Here is a 17,262-nt window from a genome sequence, read left to right as displayed (position 1 = left end):
GCACATCAAATCTTTAATTGGTTCACAATAACCTATATACTGTAGACTGGCAAAACAATTATATAGCCATACTTATCTGCTCATGATTTGAGCTGCAACTAAAGCTCATAGTCAGCAACTGCAGGGGTTTTACCAGACAATTTTTGAAAAATGCAGAAAAGAAATTCTTGGCTGAAAGAATTAGTGAAGCAAGTCACAGACACTACTTAAAAATCTGTATTATTCACAGAAACAAACTAAGGTTGGGATTTGGCATAGTGGTTAAGGAGTTTACCTGATAAACACAATGTACAGGGGTTAATTCTAAATACCAATGTGACACAAGGTGCAAGTGAAGTGAGCTTGGAGAAACAGGTCAGATAATGCAAGGTTCAAATCAAATTTAGAGAAACTTTGGGGTTTGAGGGTTGCATAATGATTGTGTTTACATTAGACACAAGGTACTGGGTTTGATATATATATTTTTTGTTAGTATGCATGTAGGCAAGGTGTTTATATAGTTAATGGGGAGCACATAATTTAGTGCTTTTGTTAATGTAGTTGTCTCTGAAGCTGTAATTACTATATAAAAATTGGAGTTCTCATTCTGCCTTTTACTTGTTTCCTTTTCTTTAAAGAGTATTGGTTATGTTCCGAAGCAAGTATAAGAAACGAGAATTTGGAGAAGGAGATAATCTCCTAAACAACAAAAAATGCGGGTTGGGTGGGTTGACAAAAGGTGTTTGGGGGTTGGCACAGTGCTCAAGTTGTTAACCTCACAAACAAAGTAGTACAGGATTTGATTCTCACCAGGGGAAACTGACTATGCTCAAAATGATCCACAAAGACAGCTAGCCAAGTACTTAACTACAAAGAATATAGTTCATTTTCTAAAGAAAATAATTAGGTTTAAGGCATATATTTTAGAAATAGTTCATATCACATATCAGAAGTGCAGAAATGCCATTCCTACTATAAAGAACAATATTTGATCAGTCATTGACTTTTAATGTTCGGTGGGTAAAAATAGATCTACATGAATTAAAAGTATTACCCAGTCCCAGACATATTACAAAACTCAGACACATTACAAAACTACCATCTGCTTAGTAAAACTGCCAAGGAAAACCTATCAAAATAGTCTGTGCACTGCAAATTCCTTTAGCCATGACATTTCAGAAACTACTGAACAAAATAAGAAATACATTGGTAACTTCACTCAAATTACCTGCATTACTCATACAAAGTAAAATGAGGGCAATAAAAGCTTAAATTTCCATATGACCTAGCAGTTACAGTCACATAGGGCGGCCATGGTGGTGCAGCGGTTAGCGTTGTCGCTTCACAGCAAGAGGTTCTCCAGTTCGATTCTCGGCTGGGGTGCTTTCTGTGTGGAGTCTGCATGTCCTCCTTGTGGTCGCGTGGGTTTCCTCTGGGTACTCCGGTTTCCTTCCACATCCCAAAGTCATGCAGTAGGTGGATTGGACACTCTAAATTGGCCCTAGGTGTGAGTGTGTGCATGTGTGTGCCTTCTGTGGAAGGTTGGGCACCGGGCTGGCAACTCGACACTGTAAAACTCCACTGCCAATCATGAACGGACAGGTGATCCGCTGTGGCGACCCCTAACCGAGAAAAGAAGAAGAAGAAAAAAAGAAGATCGTAGTTACAGTCACATAGCTAGCTCATTTGATGCCCTTGGCAGTTCTCAAGACTGGCAAACTCTCAGCTCAAAAACTCGTAGAAGATTTGAGGACCAAAACAATTTTCTGTAAGTATAGCAAGATGCTGACTAAATCTGTATTGCTACAGTCATTAGCTCTGAGCTTTCATGCTACTGCAAGCTCAAATGCAGCAACATAATTCATTCATGAGGCCCCAAAATCCTTGCAGTTTTGCAGATGTATGCAGCTACTGCAGTTCTGCCCAATCAATACCTATCTGTGTTTCCTAACAGTTGGCTCTACCACCCCCTTCACTCCACTTGAGTGTGTGTGCTTTAGATACATATCTCTATATATCTATATCTATTTATATGTTATTTATTTATTATTTTATTTATTGAAATTTGGTGAGCAGGAAAGTCTGACTGGGTCAGGAACTCATTTTCAGCTGAGGCCCATGGACAAATCTCCAGCAATAAAAGTTTACAAATAAAAGTAAAAAAAGCGAAAGTTGTTGCATTAAAATTTGTGTAAGAGAAAAAATGGAATTTGTGAAAGAATACACATATTAGAAATCGTGGCTATTAAAAAAATACAATAATGGGGAGAACAAGACATCTGTATTGTAATTATAAAGAATTTGAGTAAGATAAGACAATATCTGACAGTACTACCAGACAAAATGGCTAACCATATACAAGATGTTTAGTTAGGGTGCATAAGTACATTGTGTTAAGAACGTCTTTCAACTTAGTGATAAATATATAGTGTGTGTGTATGTATGTGTGTGTATATAATATATATATATATATATATATATGGATCTATATCAGTTGATTGAGTTTTCAGAAACTTGAAATTCATACCGTGAGACAGTATGATCAAATTTCCAAAAACTCAAACATTAAAACAAAACCCGAAAAATCTTTTTTTACATTTTTGCAGTGGGGGGGGGGCAAGCCCCCTGCACCCCCCATGTGTGCAGGGCTGTGCCCCTAACAGCCCCTGCAAATTATATATACCAACTGAAAGATCGCACTACATTGAGGAAAATGGTAAATTTCTCAATGCTCAGTATACCGCAATCTCCATTAAAAAACTTTCACTTTTCAGAAATGTAATCATATTGTCTCGCTGATACGAATTTCAGGTATCTGAAAACTTGATCAACTGATTGGGATCTATATGTATGTATGTGTATATATATATATATATATATATATATATATATATATATATATATATATATATATGTGTGTGTGCGTGTGTGTGCATATACAGTACCTCTAAAGGGAGAGACAGCTAAAGACAGATATAAATGACTGGAGATAAGATGAGCCCAAAAAGAACACAATAATGTTTTAAGCTTTCTGACACAATTCTAACAGAACTTCAAAAAGAAAACTAATACAAAAGCAATCATTTTTGCTGGAGAGCATGTCCCTGCATATCCATACAAATATATACTAACTCTGAAATTGCACAATAGTGTGGAAAAGGAATGTTTTAACAGTCCGGCCCATCAACTATGTACTTGTAAACATTGCATGTAGGAAGATGCTCACAAACTCAAATGCATCCAAATATGTGCACTTCAACACATCATCTCACACACACTACCATCCCTCCGCACATACACAGACATGTAAGCAAACAGGCACACAGATAAACATGTGTGTGTGGATATAGGAGTGGTGTATCTTTGCTTTAGCTGAGCATGTTAGCTTATTAATCTTTGCAGGGAAAGGCTACAATAGTATATTTTTAAACATGTCTTCGAGATAGTGTAGAAGTTGGAGAAGGGAAAAGTCTATCCCCTCATAAGTAAGTAGCAATGTACCTTTGTCAGTAATCTGCAAAGCGTCCAAGCATCCTACAGCAGCGTAGATAAATAAGGCAGCTACATCTTAAATAGCAGTTCAAGGAGGAAAATGACAAGATAAATATACCATGATGAGTCACATGTTCAACAAGTCTTTCATGGTTAAAATTCATCTGACTGGGGAACTTTAAGCATTGGATTGACATATAGTCATGAAATAAAACCAATCATCTTAATCATGTTTTATTGTAACTTTCTTCCTTTTGTCTCTGTTTTTGCATTTTAGAGAAGTTCAGTGGTTCAGTAAATCCATCCTGGATGAAAGTGAATGCAGAGAAACCAGCAGCACATCTCATAGGTATTGCATTAGTTTTGCCTGTTTCAAAAATTTGTGAAGGTATCGGCACATCTGATAGTTAATTCATTAGTTTTATCTGTTTTACAAATACATAGATGCATAGAGGCATCTGTTTTATCACTAGCCTTGACCCACTATGAATTTGTCAGTGAAGAGATCAGTAAGCTCTTATTGGGAAACTTAGAAATTACCAGGGTGTATAAAATGCACCTATAATTTAATTTATTCAGCAGCCATGGCATACTCAGTCATGTTAGCTATCCTTTAAGGAATGTGGATGTGGTGTTATTCAAGGATCAAAACGAACTACCTGCCATCCCTGATCTTACTCCTGGAGTCATTAATACTAAGACACCAAAATGAAATCTGTAGCCCACTGGAGTCCAAATATTTGCCCCTGTTATGAATGTATGGCCATTATCTCAAGTTGGATAAGAAAGTACACTTTGAGCGGATTAACCTCATTTTTGTATATAGTGCATTGTAGTGGGCTAAAAAGGCTTTCTGTTCGACAGGAAATAGCTTTATGCTTCTTGTGTGTTACTCAAAATTAAGCTAGAGGCCTTGTACAAATTACCTACTTTAAGAACAACATTTTACTCCAGATGTCGATGTAGGTGCTCTCTTCTGGCCATCTGACTTGAATTGTCACTTTTCTAATTGAGCACATAAAGGTCTTGCTCCTGGCTGTTGTAGTATGGAGTGCCTGGTTTAAAGTACCATTCCTGTTCATTTGGCTCCTGTTTTTCACATTCCATAGCTCATCAGGTCGCCCTCTACCAAGCCATTTAGGTAGTGGTGTCATGCACTGCCAAACTGAAGGCAAAGTTTTGCAAATCCTAAACAAACATGTTCGATAAAAATAGTACTGGCTGAAAAGATGGTCTTAAAAGCCAAGTAATTAGGCAAAACAAGTAGCTCTACTTTCTAAAAGGTAGGTCACAGATGTTGGAAACGTAGTTCAGTGAAATATGATTTACTGAACATACTTTATTAAATGTTTGTCAAAAATCATTTGAGACATCCATAACTAGTGGGAGACTCCTAAATTCCTTTAATCAAATATAATGTATGCCATTATATGGGTATATAGGTGATCAGCTGACATAATGAAACTGATTTGGTGACCAGTATTTGTAAAATCGTTCATTAATCATTTATCAGAGTCTTCATGCTAAATGTGTTGATAGCACTAGTACCCTTACATGGAATTTTCTAGTATTCAACACTAACAATAATATGATGAAGCAAAAACAAGAGAGAGAATACTTATGTATACTGCCTTAGCTAGGTGTTAACTATTTTACTTGTTACCGCATTTCTTTCTTAACCATAATCCTTGTCCACTTAGACATTTCCTCATCTTCCATGTTTGTTGTTCTTTAATGTTTTAACTGTCACTAAGAAGACTACAACTTTATTTGCTGCTCTTTCATGACACTGACCACCTTCCCTTTGTACTCGTCCCTCCTTTAAGCTTCTGCTCATATTACTTCCCAGTTCACTGCCCTCAACAAATGCTCTTAATAAGCCCATTTCTGCTTTACCTTTTCACTGATGTGTTTATGGCCTAGTGCTGCACTTTACTGTTGTCTAAGGGCTGACTGTGACAGCAAACATACACTATTATTCTGATGCACTAATACATATTTTGCTAGCAGTATTTCTTCACAATCACTCTTTTCCAGTGTTACTTTGCTATCAGATTCATTTTCACTTCACAATCTCTGCACACATATAACTGTGTTTTGGACAATGGGCACAGTCACTTTAAAAAAATGCTCATGTCAGTCTGGAAAGTTTATCTTTAGGTTGCCTTTTTTGTGGTGGGGTACGCCTGCTCTCCCCTTTTGCTAGGTTGAATATTTGACTTCAGGATCACTGTACCTCAAGGAAAGGAGACCTCTGATACCCCTTACACTAATTGTTGTCCTCCAGTTAAGTTTTGACGTGGTGCATAATTTCCCAGACTTTGCTCTTCTGTACACTCTTGCCTTTCCTACTCTTGAGAATCAATTAATTGCTACTTATAACCACTCTCAAAATCTAGGATAAAGGCATAATGGACCAGGTATGCTTGTTCTAGCTGTCATTTGCTTGTGATCTGTTGCACACTTTACACTATAGTGATGGTTCAGGATTGGAGAACTTCACAGAAGGATCGACACACACATTTCTTTATCAAAAAAGAGTGATCACTTTCAAGTAACATGCATTCAGCCCCCCCCCCCCACACACACACACACACGGGGTGCAGCTGTACTTAATCCCTCCTACAGAAATTTTGCTTTCTCATTAGCTCATAAAATATAAGGCTTGATTTACTCCATATTTAAAAATGAGTACGCACAAGCTTTTGAAATATGACATGACTGTGGTGATGTGCTTAAATGTTGGGGATATTATGGATGTGTTAAATACATGTTAGGAAATTCCCATTTAATTCCCAATTATTATTAAACTTGTATAGTTTTTCAGACTTGCATTGTTACATCCTCTTAATTTTTGTTTTGCTGAATATGAATTTCAGTGCAGTGACCTCACTAAGTTTGGATTTTATCTCCGATATGGACATCTTTTTTTCAGGTAGTGTAGCAGAAGTGGCATGTTGCAAATTTTCTGTACAATTAAAACTCTGAATTGTAGGTAAAACAACATATAAGGATGTTTAGTTATTTCTAAGGTTCAGAGAAAACACAGTGCTCATATCTTGATGAGGCAGGAAGTAAATGCATTACTTCTCATAAGAGAAGTAAAACTTTCAGAGGCTATAGTTGTCATTCTGATGATGACTACACTGCTTCCTTTGTCACTAATGTGTACAGTCCCTGAGTATGTGTAACTTTTTTGGCAATGCCCAAAATACTGACTGAGTCAACTCTGTGGTGTGCAGGATGTTTTTTTTTTTTTTTTGCAAAAACACACAACATATAGAGCTTTAAGCATCTTCTTTACACATCTTGGTAAACTGAGTTACTGAAAAAGTAGCTTCCTGTTTGTTGCAGTAAGCAACATGAAAGTGTCACAGTGGAAGATATTTCAGAAATAGATTTATTGTTTGATAAAGCAGTTTATGGCTGTAGTCAAAATACATAGTGACAAGTTAATTCTGTCAGCATTCTCCTTCCCCCTTATGCAGTACATATAGACCACATGAGTTGCATGTTTAACTCCATTTACTCTCACTATGGCCATCTTGTCCCTACTCTCCCACATAAAGTAAGCTTTGGCATATGTAATCCACATCACATATCTGTTCTAAAGAGTACTTAATCCACCACATAGCTGCTGTTGTATTATTTATAACTGCTGATGCCAAACCTAACAATGTTTTCATGAACAGAAGAACTCTGTACATTACTTCAAACGCCATCTGCAATTTCAGATTAGTACAAAGACAAAAAGTATATTAACATACCTGATGAGTATATCTACCACTCGCCAGAACCGTAATTAAAAGATTCCCTCCAATACTCTGCCAAAGAAGGAAAACAACTTCCATCTTCTTTATTCATTACGCAATATCCAAACCTGCTATGACCACTAAACCAAACTGGACCACTGGTAGTTAGCTTATATATTTGTGTCACTAAATAAAAAGAAAGTGTCCCTTAATGTCTTTATTCTTACATTACCTGTTTATTGTTAGCGTATTAATCCCTTACAAATCACCAATGAGGATGAACTTTCATCATACATCCCTACTTTAAAATTTGTGACTCTAGAACTTTTTTCCTCTGTAAATAGAGACTAACATTTGTTGTAGGGAGTTTACTGTTTGGACAGACAGTAAATGTACTTCACTTACAATGGCTGTGACATAGTGCGATAAAACCCTGACTATAGCCTAGGCCACATGGGTTAGAGTAAGAGCTTAAGTAACTGAGGCACTTGTGGGGATAGGATGGGCCTGCTCATCTTGAGGGGGAGGACGTGCTTATGTTTGCTCTCTGGCAGAGACAAAAAACATATGGGGGGCATTATCAATAAGCAAGGTGGGCCGTTGGCTGATTGACAGCAAAGGAAGATAAATATACAAGCACATCCACTGTCAGTTCTGATTGGACTGTGCATCTCTGCATAGTCAAGGAAATTAGGGTATAGACAAAAAATCAATACTGTATCAGTACATATGATGCTATCCTGGCTGGACCGTGACGTAATTTACCGTTTATTAATCTGGTCATAATTCCCACCTGCATTATAGACTATGGCACCGATCTAATCATTTCTATCCCAGAATGATTACTTCACACTGTAATACACTGTCATAGTTCATAGCAAAAGCACTCCGATTTTGGTGACATTTTAAAATCATTTTTCTATTAAACATTAAAAACCTAATGAGTTTGCATTTAAAATGAAGAATGCTTTACTTATAACTGTCATACATAGTCATTTTTGATCTGCATTTTCCACATGTCCTTTGTAGGACACTTCCTCATTTAATAAGGTACAAAACAGCCAGCCACATACGATAACAGTTGAGGATCTAAGAAGTTTTATAAAAGTCTTACCTAGAACAACAGAAATGCAAACCTGCATCAAACTGATTGTACCTTCTGCAGTAACCTTATCAATGCTCCTCCTTTTGTTATCATGGTATCTGTGACAGATCTACGTGATGAAAAATTAATTTTTTTTTTTACATTTGTTTACCGGGAAAGTCCGGACATAGCTCTATTTTCATCGGAGGCCCGGGGAGAAAGGCGCCAAGAAAAATACAAAACATACATTAAAATACAATGCATTACAATAAATGAGAGAGCATTAATAGCTTTTTACATACATCACTGAAAAACAATGTGGCAGAGATTAACAACTTATACAGTAAAAAAAATTTTTTTTTTGTTTGTTCAATAAGGTAGTTATCAGTGGTTTGGCAAGTTTTCAGGAGAAAACTGTGTATACATAGCTGAAGTTGCGATACAATTTCTTGGTGTGGATTATCCTGGGGATTGACATACATAGCCAGTTATTTAGATAGTGGGTTTTCAGGAGTTTTTTGAAATGAGAAGTGGAGGTGGTAGAAGTTATATGGCTTGGTAGTGAGTTCCAATTTTTGGCAATGGTGCTGGCAAAGAGATTTACCAGCATAATTGTTGTGCTTGATGACAGTTATGAGGTGCTGATTACCAGAACGTAAGGCTCTAGAAGGTATGTGTGGCTGTATAAGATGTCGTAGTGCTGGTGTTGCATTAGGAAAGCAGTATAGTTTATGTGCAATAGATAGCTGATTGAGTAGTAGTATGTGAGGCAATTCCAGCCAGTTGAGCTGCTTAAGGGATAGACAGTGGTGAGACTTATATGAGGGCTCAGTAGCAAACTTGGCAATCTTGTTATAGCAAGATTCCATTTTATTTAAGTTGGTTTAGTGGAGATAATTCAAGGTGGGAGAGGCATATAGGAGGCTGGACAGAAAATGAGTCCTTGCAATGGTTGCTTTGGTAGATTTAGTGATAGTGTTTTGTTCTTGTAAAAGAGTCAGAGTTTTTTGTTTACTTTTTTGATGGCTTGTGCAATGTGGATGTCGAATCTCAGGTTACTGTCTATTACTACACCTAGCAGTTTAGTGTGTGTGGTTGGGCTGATTTGAATGTTATCTTTGGAGTTGATGTGAAAATTATTATTTAGGGGAGGTGGTCTGCCTGGGCCGAGTTTGTTTTTTTTTTTGGGACTGAGAAGAAGTTTGATGTTGGTGAACTCAATTTCAGCTAGGGTGAAGCTATTTTGGGTTAGGGATTGCAGTTCGTCTAGGGTGGGGGCGGCACAAATAAGGGTGGTGTCATCTGTGTAAGGTACTATTGATGCAGAGGGTGAAGATAAGGAGATCTGGTTAGTAAATAGAGAGAACAGCAGGGGGCCAAGAACAGACCCTTGAGGGACTCATGGTTACTGGTAACAGAAGGAACACCTGGTCAAGCCAAAGAACTGCTTACTGACGGTCTGATAAGTAGCTGTCGAACCATGATATGGAGGAGGGACTTCTATTTAGGGTAGAAAGAGTTTTATGAAACAGATTGTGATTTACCATATCAAAGGCTTTTTGATAAGAAGAATATAGAAGAGACGAACAGGCCCTTGTATCTGTGGTGGTTAACTGTGTTGGTGAATGATAGTAGTGCTGTGGGAAGGTCTCAAGTATTGCTATTGGATGATAATTGGTGAACTCTAAGGAGTTAACTCCTTTGTGCAGTGTGCTGATATGTGACATTTTCCATGATGTGGGTACTTTACATTCTGATAGAGACCTATTTATGAGAATAGAGACAGGATAGGCTATGGTGTCAGCAGATATCTGAAGGAAATCTGCTGGTAGTTTATCTTCTGCTAGTATGGTTGGCTTAAGTTTTTTAAGGAGTTTGTAAATTACATTGGTGGACATTGAATGAAGGTTGAATTTGGGTGTAGTGTTTTGAATAGTGAGGTGGGTTGGGGTATTTATTGGTGTGGGGCTACAAGTGCTGTTTTGTGCATTGGCAAGTGTTTGAACAGTTTTGATAAAGAATTTGTTGAATTGTGTGGGCTTATTTCCAAGGTTATTTGGTAGCACTGGGGATGGAGTAGTGGATTTTCCTGGGTGGAGTATGCCATTTAGAGTGGCCCAGAATATTTGGGGGTTGTGTGCATATTTTTCTTGTATGTTTTTATAGTAATTAGTTTTGTTGAATTTGATTTGTTTTCTGGCTTTGTTACGGAGTTCTAGATAGTTTTGTCTAAAACTAGTGGTTTTGTTTTTCTGATATAGAATCCAGGCCTTGTCCCTATCCTTCATTATAGTTTTAGTATCTTTTCTAAGCCATGGGGTATAGTTAGTTTTTATTCTAATGGTTCAAGAGGGTGCATGAAAGTTTAAAATTTTTAGCAAGGTTGTGTTAGTGTTCTATGGCTTCATATAAAGAATTGTTTTAGAGGGGCCCAGTTGCAGCTTTTTAGTGAATTGATGAAGTCAGTAGCTATAAAGTTTTTTGTTAAAAACTACACTGAGGATGGGTTGGCTGATGGTTTGGGACCTGTTCCTAAATAGGGAGGTTGGATGATGGTTACTCAGGCTATCTGAAAGACAGCCAGATAGCTGTGTATAAGTGGGGTCAGTGTATAAGTGGGGTCAGATGCCAGGATCCAGTCTAAGATAGACTGGTATCTGGATGTTTTGTCAGTTCAAGTGGGGGTAGTTATGGTTTGGGTAAACCTGTGGATGTTTATAAAGGCAGAGGTATTGTGGCTGAAGCAGTTAAGCCAGTCAATATTAATGTCTCCTTATAGTATGGTTTCTTGTGGAAGGGAGTTAAACATCCAGCTAAGCAGGTTTTCCATTACAGTTAAGTTATCGCCTGGTGGGATATAGCAACCTGCAATAATGATGTGCTTGCTGGAATTTATTTTTAATTTGGCAAGGATTAATTCTACATCTTTGACTTCTTGGTTATTGTAGTCCAGTTGTTCTATGGTGAGATGATTTTGGAATAAGATTGCTGCACCCCCTCCCTTTTTCTCTAATCTGTCTTTTCGAATAATATTGTAGCCAGGAGGAGTAATTTCATTACTGTGTTTTGGTTTAAGCCATGTTTCCGTTATTATAGTGATATCTGGTTTATATAGGCCAAGTAAGGCATGAAGGTCCTAAATTTTGTTAATTATATTTCTTGCATTGATGTTTAAGAAGAGGAGAGATGGGGTTAGTCTGTGGTATAGGGCATTTAGCTGTTTTAAATTGGGGTTGGTTAATGTAATGGGTCCTGGATTGGAGTGCATGTTGGGGTTGGTTGATGTAATGGGTCCTGGATTGGGGTTTATGTCTCCACATCTCATCAGTACACGGAGTTAGGTGTAGGTAGTTTGCTTACTTTGGGAATTATCGTACTTTGTCTCTGAGAAGTATGAGGGTTTCTTTTGATTGTCAGTTTATTGTGTGAGAAAGAAAATGGTGGGGCGTTGGTAAGGTTGCTTGATGCTATAGGGAAGTTGTTTAGTTTGATGGGATTGACTGTGGATTCTGTCTGCCAAGGGGATGGGGTGTGGTTATGAAGTTGAGTGTGATAAGAGGTTAGGTTGGAAGGTAGGAGTAGGGTGAAGATTAATTGGGGGAAGAGTAATGTTTTAGTAGTTGGGCTGACTGTGCAATACCTGTTTAGTTGTAAGAGTGGGGTAGTATCCATCACTGTGGAAGATGGGTGTTGTGTTAAAGGTAGATTAACAGGAAGGGGAGGAGTCTTTTGGTAGGAGGAAATGTGTGGTTAAGTATAAAGGAAATGATATGGGGGTTGGGAGCGGGGCTATACCCAAGACAAGGGAAGTGCAACTGTTGAAAAACAATCAGTATGTACAGAAACCAAATTATAGTGTAAAAATACTTGTAATAACAGAATTAATGTTTTTGTTTGGAGAACTATTGGGCATTGTGGGAGATTGGTGAAATACAGGATTTGAACAGCTATTTTAATTTAATGCTTAATAAATAGCACTAGGAAGGAGAGTCTGAGGACAGATATATTGGACGTTAAGGGTGCGGTACTCAACAGGTTTTTATAGGTGCATTGCCTTGAAAATCAAGTAGTTAGCTTAGAAGTTAAACAATGGTTAAACAGACTTTGAACGAAGTTTTAAGCAACACTAGTCAGCTGCCGTTTCTGGGACAGTAGATCGCAGTCAGTTACATTTCTGGGCAATAGGCACAGTCTTGGTGTCTGAGACACTGTATATTATTGGTAAAGATCAGATTGCCTGTTGAGCACGACACCTTGAACTCTGTGGGATGGAGGGAGGCCAAATAGGTAGGGGGAATAAATTTAAAATGACCCAAGTTTTGTTAATTTCTGCCCTGAAACCCAATTTCAATAAGCAGAAGCCCACCTCTCATTGCAAATTACCATCTGGTCAAAACATCCCTCCACTAGAAAACCTCCTCAGCTGGTCTACCCACCATCTCCTCCAAGAAACTATAATTTTAGGTGATTTCAATATTGACTGTCAATCCTGTTCTGGCAACCATCCATCCCGTCATGTAAACCTTCATGGCTTCACTCAACTAGTCCATTCGCCCACCAGGATAAATAAAAACTCCAGCAAGCACTCTACACTGGACTGAATACTAGTCAGTAAGAGCCCCCAGTCATATATAACAGGCTGCTTATCAGATAGCCTCAGTGATCACTTCCCAACATTCCTATTAAAAAAATACCTATACCAAGCTAAACCTGTCATCTACCATCAAATACGTAAAAAACTAATCTATAACCCACTCACATTCATCTCCTCCCTCAAAGAATGTAGCTGGTATCCTCTAAAGTACCTCAGTCTTGATGACGCAGTTGAATTTTTTAATACTACCTTCCTGAGCATCCTTAATTACCATGCCCCCATAAGACTTTGCAGAATCAAAGCACAACCCTCCCCATGGCTACAGAAAACCACTAAGTCAGAAATGAAAAACAGGGGTAAAGCCTGGGAGCACTGGTGCAAAACGAAAACACCCTCAACTAGACAGAAATTCCTAGAACTACGCAGTAGAGTCAAAAAGCTAATAAAACAGGACAAATTCCAATACTACCAGTCTGCCCTAGACTCCTCCCAACACAGCCCCAAACAATTCTGGTTCTCCATAAACTCCATTCTCCACCCAGGTAAAGTCAGTACCCCTCCTCCTAATATCCCTCACTCCTCAGAAAATATTGCTACCTTGTTCAACACACACTTCACACAAACCATACTATCACTAGCTAAGCAACACAACCCCCCTCCCCTCCAACCCACACCTTCAACTAGTAATCTCCCCACTGCCTTCTCTTTTTCTCCTGTACCTACCTCCAACATAAAAAAACTCTTAACTAAACTTAAACCCACCAAATTAGCAGCAGACAACCTCCCAAGTGAATACCTACAAATCGCAGCTGATGCTCTGGCCTACCCAGTATCCATCTTGATTAACCGATCTCTGTCAGAAAGTTACGTTCCCACACTGTGGAAAGTATCACATATAATTCCCCTCCACAAAGGTGGACCCTCCACAGAACTAACCAATTACTGCCCCATAGCTATTCTCTCTCCACTCTCCAAAATACTAGAGAGATGCATACACTCTCAGTTTTCAGACTACCTCCTTACTAACAACCACCTTTCCAATACTCAGCATGGTTTCCGACCAAACCATAGCACCACCACTGCCTTACTCTCCTTTACTAACTATCCTTCAGCATAAAAACAATGGCTATCTCTCCTCTGCTACTTTCCTAGACCTATCTAAAGCATTTGACATGGTCCCACACAAACAACTTATCTCTGTCCTCAATAACCTATCCTTCTCACAATCCATCACCAACTGGTTTCAGAGTTACCTGTCTGACCACCAACAATCCATTGTATGGCAGAATGACATATCTCCCCAACTACCTGTCTCCATAGGGGTTCCCCAAGGATCCATCCTTGGACCCCTACTCTTCTCTATTTTCACCAATAATCTAGCCTCTGCCACCAAACATGGCACACTCATACAATACGCAGATGACTCAACCATCATCTGCTCAACCCAGTCCCTACCCAAACTGCAAAATGTCACACAGGAAGCCTTTTCCTCTGTTGAAACTTGGTTATCCGATGTCCAATTAATACTCAACCCAAACAAAACTAAACTACTCCTCTTTCAACCCACCAAATATACTCAAAACAACTCTCACTTTAACATCACAGCAAAAAGACAACACCACTATATACCCAACTGAACACACCAAATTGCTAGGAGTGGAAATAGACAATAAACTAAAATTTGACATTCACATATCCATGACCATAAAAAAAGTCCACAAAAAACTAGGAGCACTATACAGAAATATGCAACTTCTCACCAAAGTAGCAAAGATCTGAATAGCAAATTCACACCTTATCTTAATCCCTTCTTAATGCCTCTCCAATATATACCAACCTAATGCAATGCGATCTAAACAAGCTAGAGACCTGCTACAACAAAATCGCCAAATTTGCCACAGGGGCATCCTGCTGTAGTCACCACTGAACTGGGCTGGCTTGAATTCCCTCACCTCCTTCAATGGTATCAACTCTCACTCACCCACAAACTAATAAACCATCCACTAAATGTCACATCCCTCCAGAATGTACTCCAACCATATCGCACCACCAGACCACTAAGATCCAGCAACAAAAACAAAATCACTTGCAGATCACTAAAGCCAATAACTCTGCTGGTGAAGCACTATTCCCTTGCACTATAGCCAAATTATGGAACTCCCTCCCACCCACAATTACCTCTATATCATCATGCGCCCACTTTAAAACTTTACTAAAAGCGCACCTAAAATCATGCTGGCTATGCCCTTGCAACTCCCACTCCATTATCACCCACCCCATCCAACCACTACCTTTCTTTCCACTCCACTAACTACCTTGATTATAGCAAGCTCAGATGCTCATAAGCTAGTACTTATTATACAGCAGGAACTTCTTCTTGTAACATTTGTTAATGTCTGTTATGTACTTCACAGATAAAGATTCTAGTTGTCTACTGATGTACTACGTTCTTCATCTGTAAGTATGTTGTAAGTAATTGCTATGTAAATTGTTAATCGCTATGTAATCCAATGTAACTACTGTCTATTTATTTTAACTGTGGAGCTTTTCTCCCCGGGCCTCTGCTGAAATTGGACCTACGTCCAGTCGGACACTCCCGGTCAACAAATATAAATAAATAAATAAATAAATAAATAAAAGAGTAGAAAGTTACTGGCATACTTCATGGAGCAGGCCGGAGCCTACATACTCTACAAATATGGCATACAGCTGTACAAATCTAACTTTATCATGTGTGGGTATCACCAGAGGGATCCTGGTAAAAACATAAAAGGCCTGAGGAACCAACTTTGGCCACAGCAGAGTGACTTACCTGGGGCTGAGGCAAATTTTTAGCCTGCTATGGTGGTAAAGGCTGTTTACTTAACTTTTTCTTTTTGTGGCTGGAAGGAGGACAAACTGTAGGACCAGCAATTTGTTGCATGGTCAAACCAAAAATGGTACAGCTTTCCCCAGAAAACTAATTTACAAGCTGTTAAAATTCAAAAATAGTACAAATTCACTTTTCTCAATAAAAACAAAGTAAAAAGCAATGTAATACACTTAACCATTCCAAAAAGCAAATTAAAGACAGCATCTTTAGAGAGAGAATCATTGTAGAATGTTTAAATCAACTTTTAACTGTCAGGCACTAATGATTGCTCCCAGTTAACAGTACAGCAAAGTCATATTACAGTCAATAAAAACATGCATTACTAGCTTAAAGCGTACTTCCCTACACAGGAAAATAAATAATAAACATTAAAAATAATATGTGGGATTTTATCCCCAAAGGAAACCTATCTGCACAGCAATGAAAAAGAAGCTGAGCGATGATCCTCTGAAGCCCAGAGAGGGGTGTTGTCTGCAGTGGCAGGAAAGCTCCAAAGGGCCTGGTGCCCTAACATGTCATTTTAGTAACAGCTTAGCTTGAATTGACTAACAGGTTGGTTGCAAGGAAACTGCCCTAATGTTTTAGAAGCTGGCCGGCTATTGTATCCTATGCAGGATATATAACACATAAGCTTAAGTTACTGCAGCCAGTGATCAATATGAAGAAATTGCCATAGTTAGCAGATAATGCAGTCCAGAAGATTTGTGAGTCAGCTCAGTACCCCCAGAGAACTGTCACAGGGTCACACGCTAACAAATGGAGGCTGGTGGAATCACTGCAGGAAGCAGCTTATTAACCTGTCAAAACCTTAGTCCTCTGTACTATTTCTCAGACTAATTATCATTAAATCCCATAAGGAGCACAAGTTAGCTTTTTTGGCATGCAGTAGATGTTCAAAGTACAGAAACTTGATTGCGTCTATGATACTAGCTTTATAAAATAACACTTTAAGCAAGGAAACACTTGGGTAATGCTCTGAGTTTTGGAATCCATCACAATTAGACATATTACAGTATGGGGGCTGCAGCACCCAGTCTACTGATCTGTTTTACATCACACTGCACAGTGCTGTCTACCTACGTAATGTATTATATTTTTCATTGGTAGCATGGTGGTAGTGGTCCTACTAATTGCCATGATCAGTGTCAGTCATCAGAGTCCATAGCAAAGACTGGAAAGACAACATGGTGCAACAGGAGTAGATACCTTAAAGTAATGTCAACTTGTGCTCTTGTCTATGGCTTTCTGTATCCACCGCTCAAGTGTACCTCATTACAAGGGGGAATGCTCCTTATTTTGATTCTCAGTCTTGCTCCCTGTTCTACATTGAAAGGGTCTGTCACTCAGTAAGTGTTAAAAATGTTTTTAATGATGTGCATGACAAATACTGAATCATACTGATTCATCCACAGAACTTTTTCTAAGTTTAACTAATGCATTTTAATTATCTTATACTGAATCATACTGATTCATCCACAGAACTTTTTCT

At 38.5% G+C, this 17,262-nt stretch overlaps 1 protein-coding gene across 2 annotated transcripts in view; it reads left to right on the top strand.

The window, feature by feature from the left end:
• Positions 1 to 17,262, top strand: part of LTB (lymphotoxin beta) — a 95,707-nt gene that overhangs the window by 30,799 nt on the left and 47,646 nt on the right. The window contains exon 3 of one of the 2 annotated variants that reach the window (XM_044083251.1): positions 3,749 to 3,820. The exons of the other annotated variant lie outside the window; for it this stretch is intronic. Within the exon in view, the coding sequence (XP_043939186.1) occupies positions 3,749 to 3,820 (72 nt within the window). The remainder of the gene's footprint in view (positions 1 to 3,748; positions 3,821 to 17,262) is intronic. 2 annotated transcript variants of the gene reach the window in all.

This window comes from Protopterus annectens, chromosome 9.part0 (assembly GCF_019279795.1).
Source record: "Protopterus annectens isolate FY-2018-M chromosome 9.part0, PAN1.0, whole genome shotgun sequence".
Classification (NCBI taxonomy): domain Eukaryota; kingdom Metazoa; phylum Chordata; order Ceratodontiformes; family Protopteridae; genus Protopterus; species Protopterus annectens.
The sequence above is the reverse complement of the archived record's forward strand: the minus strand, read 5'-3'. Positions and strand labels throughout refer to the sequence as shown.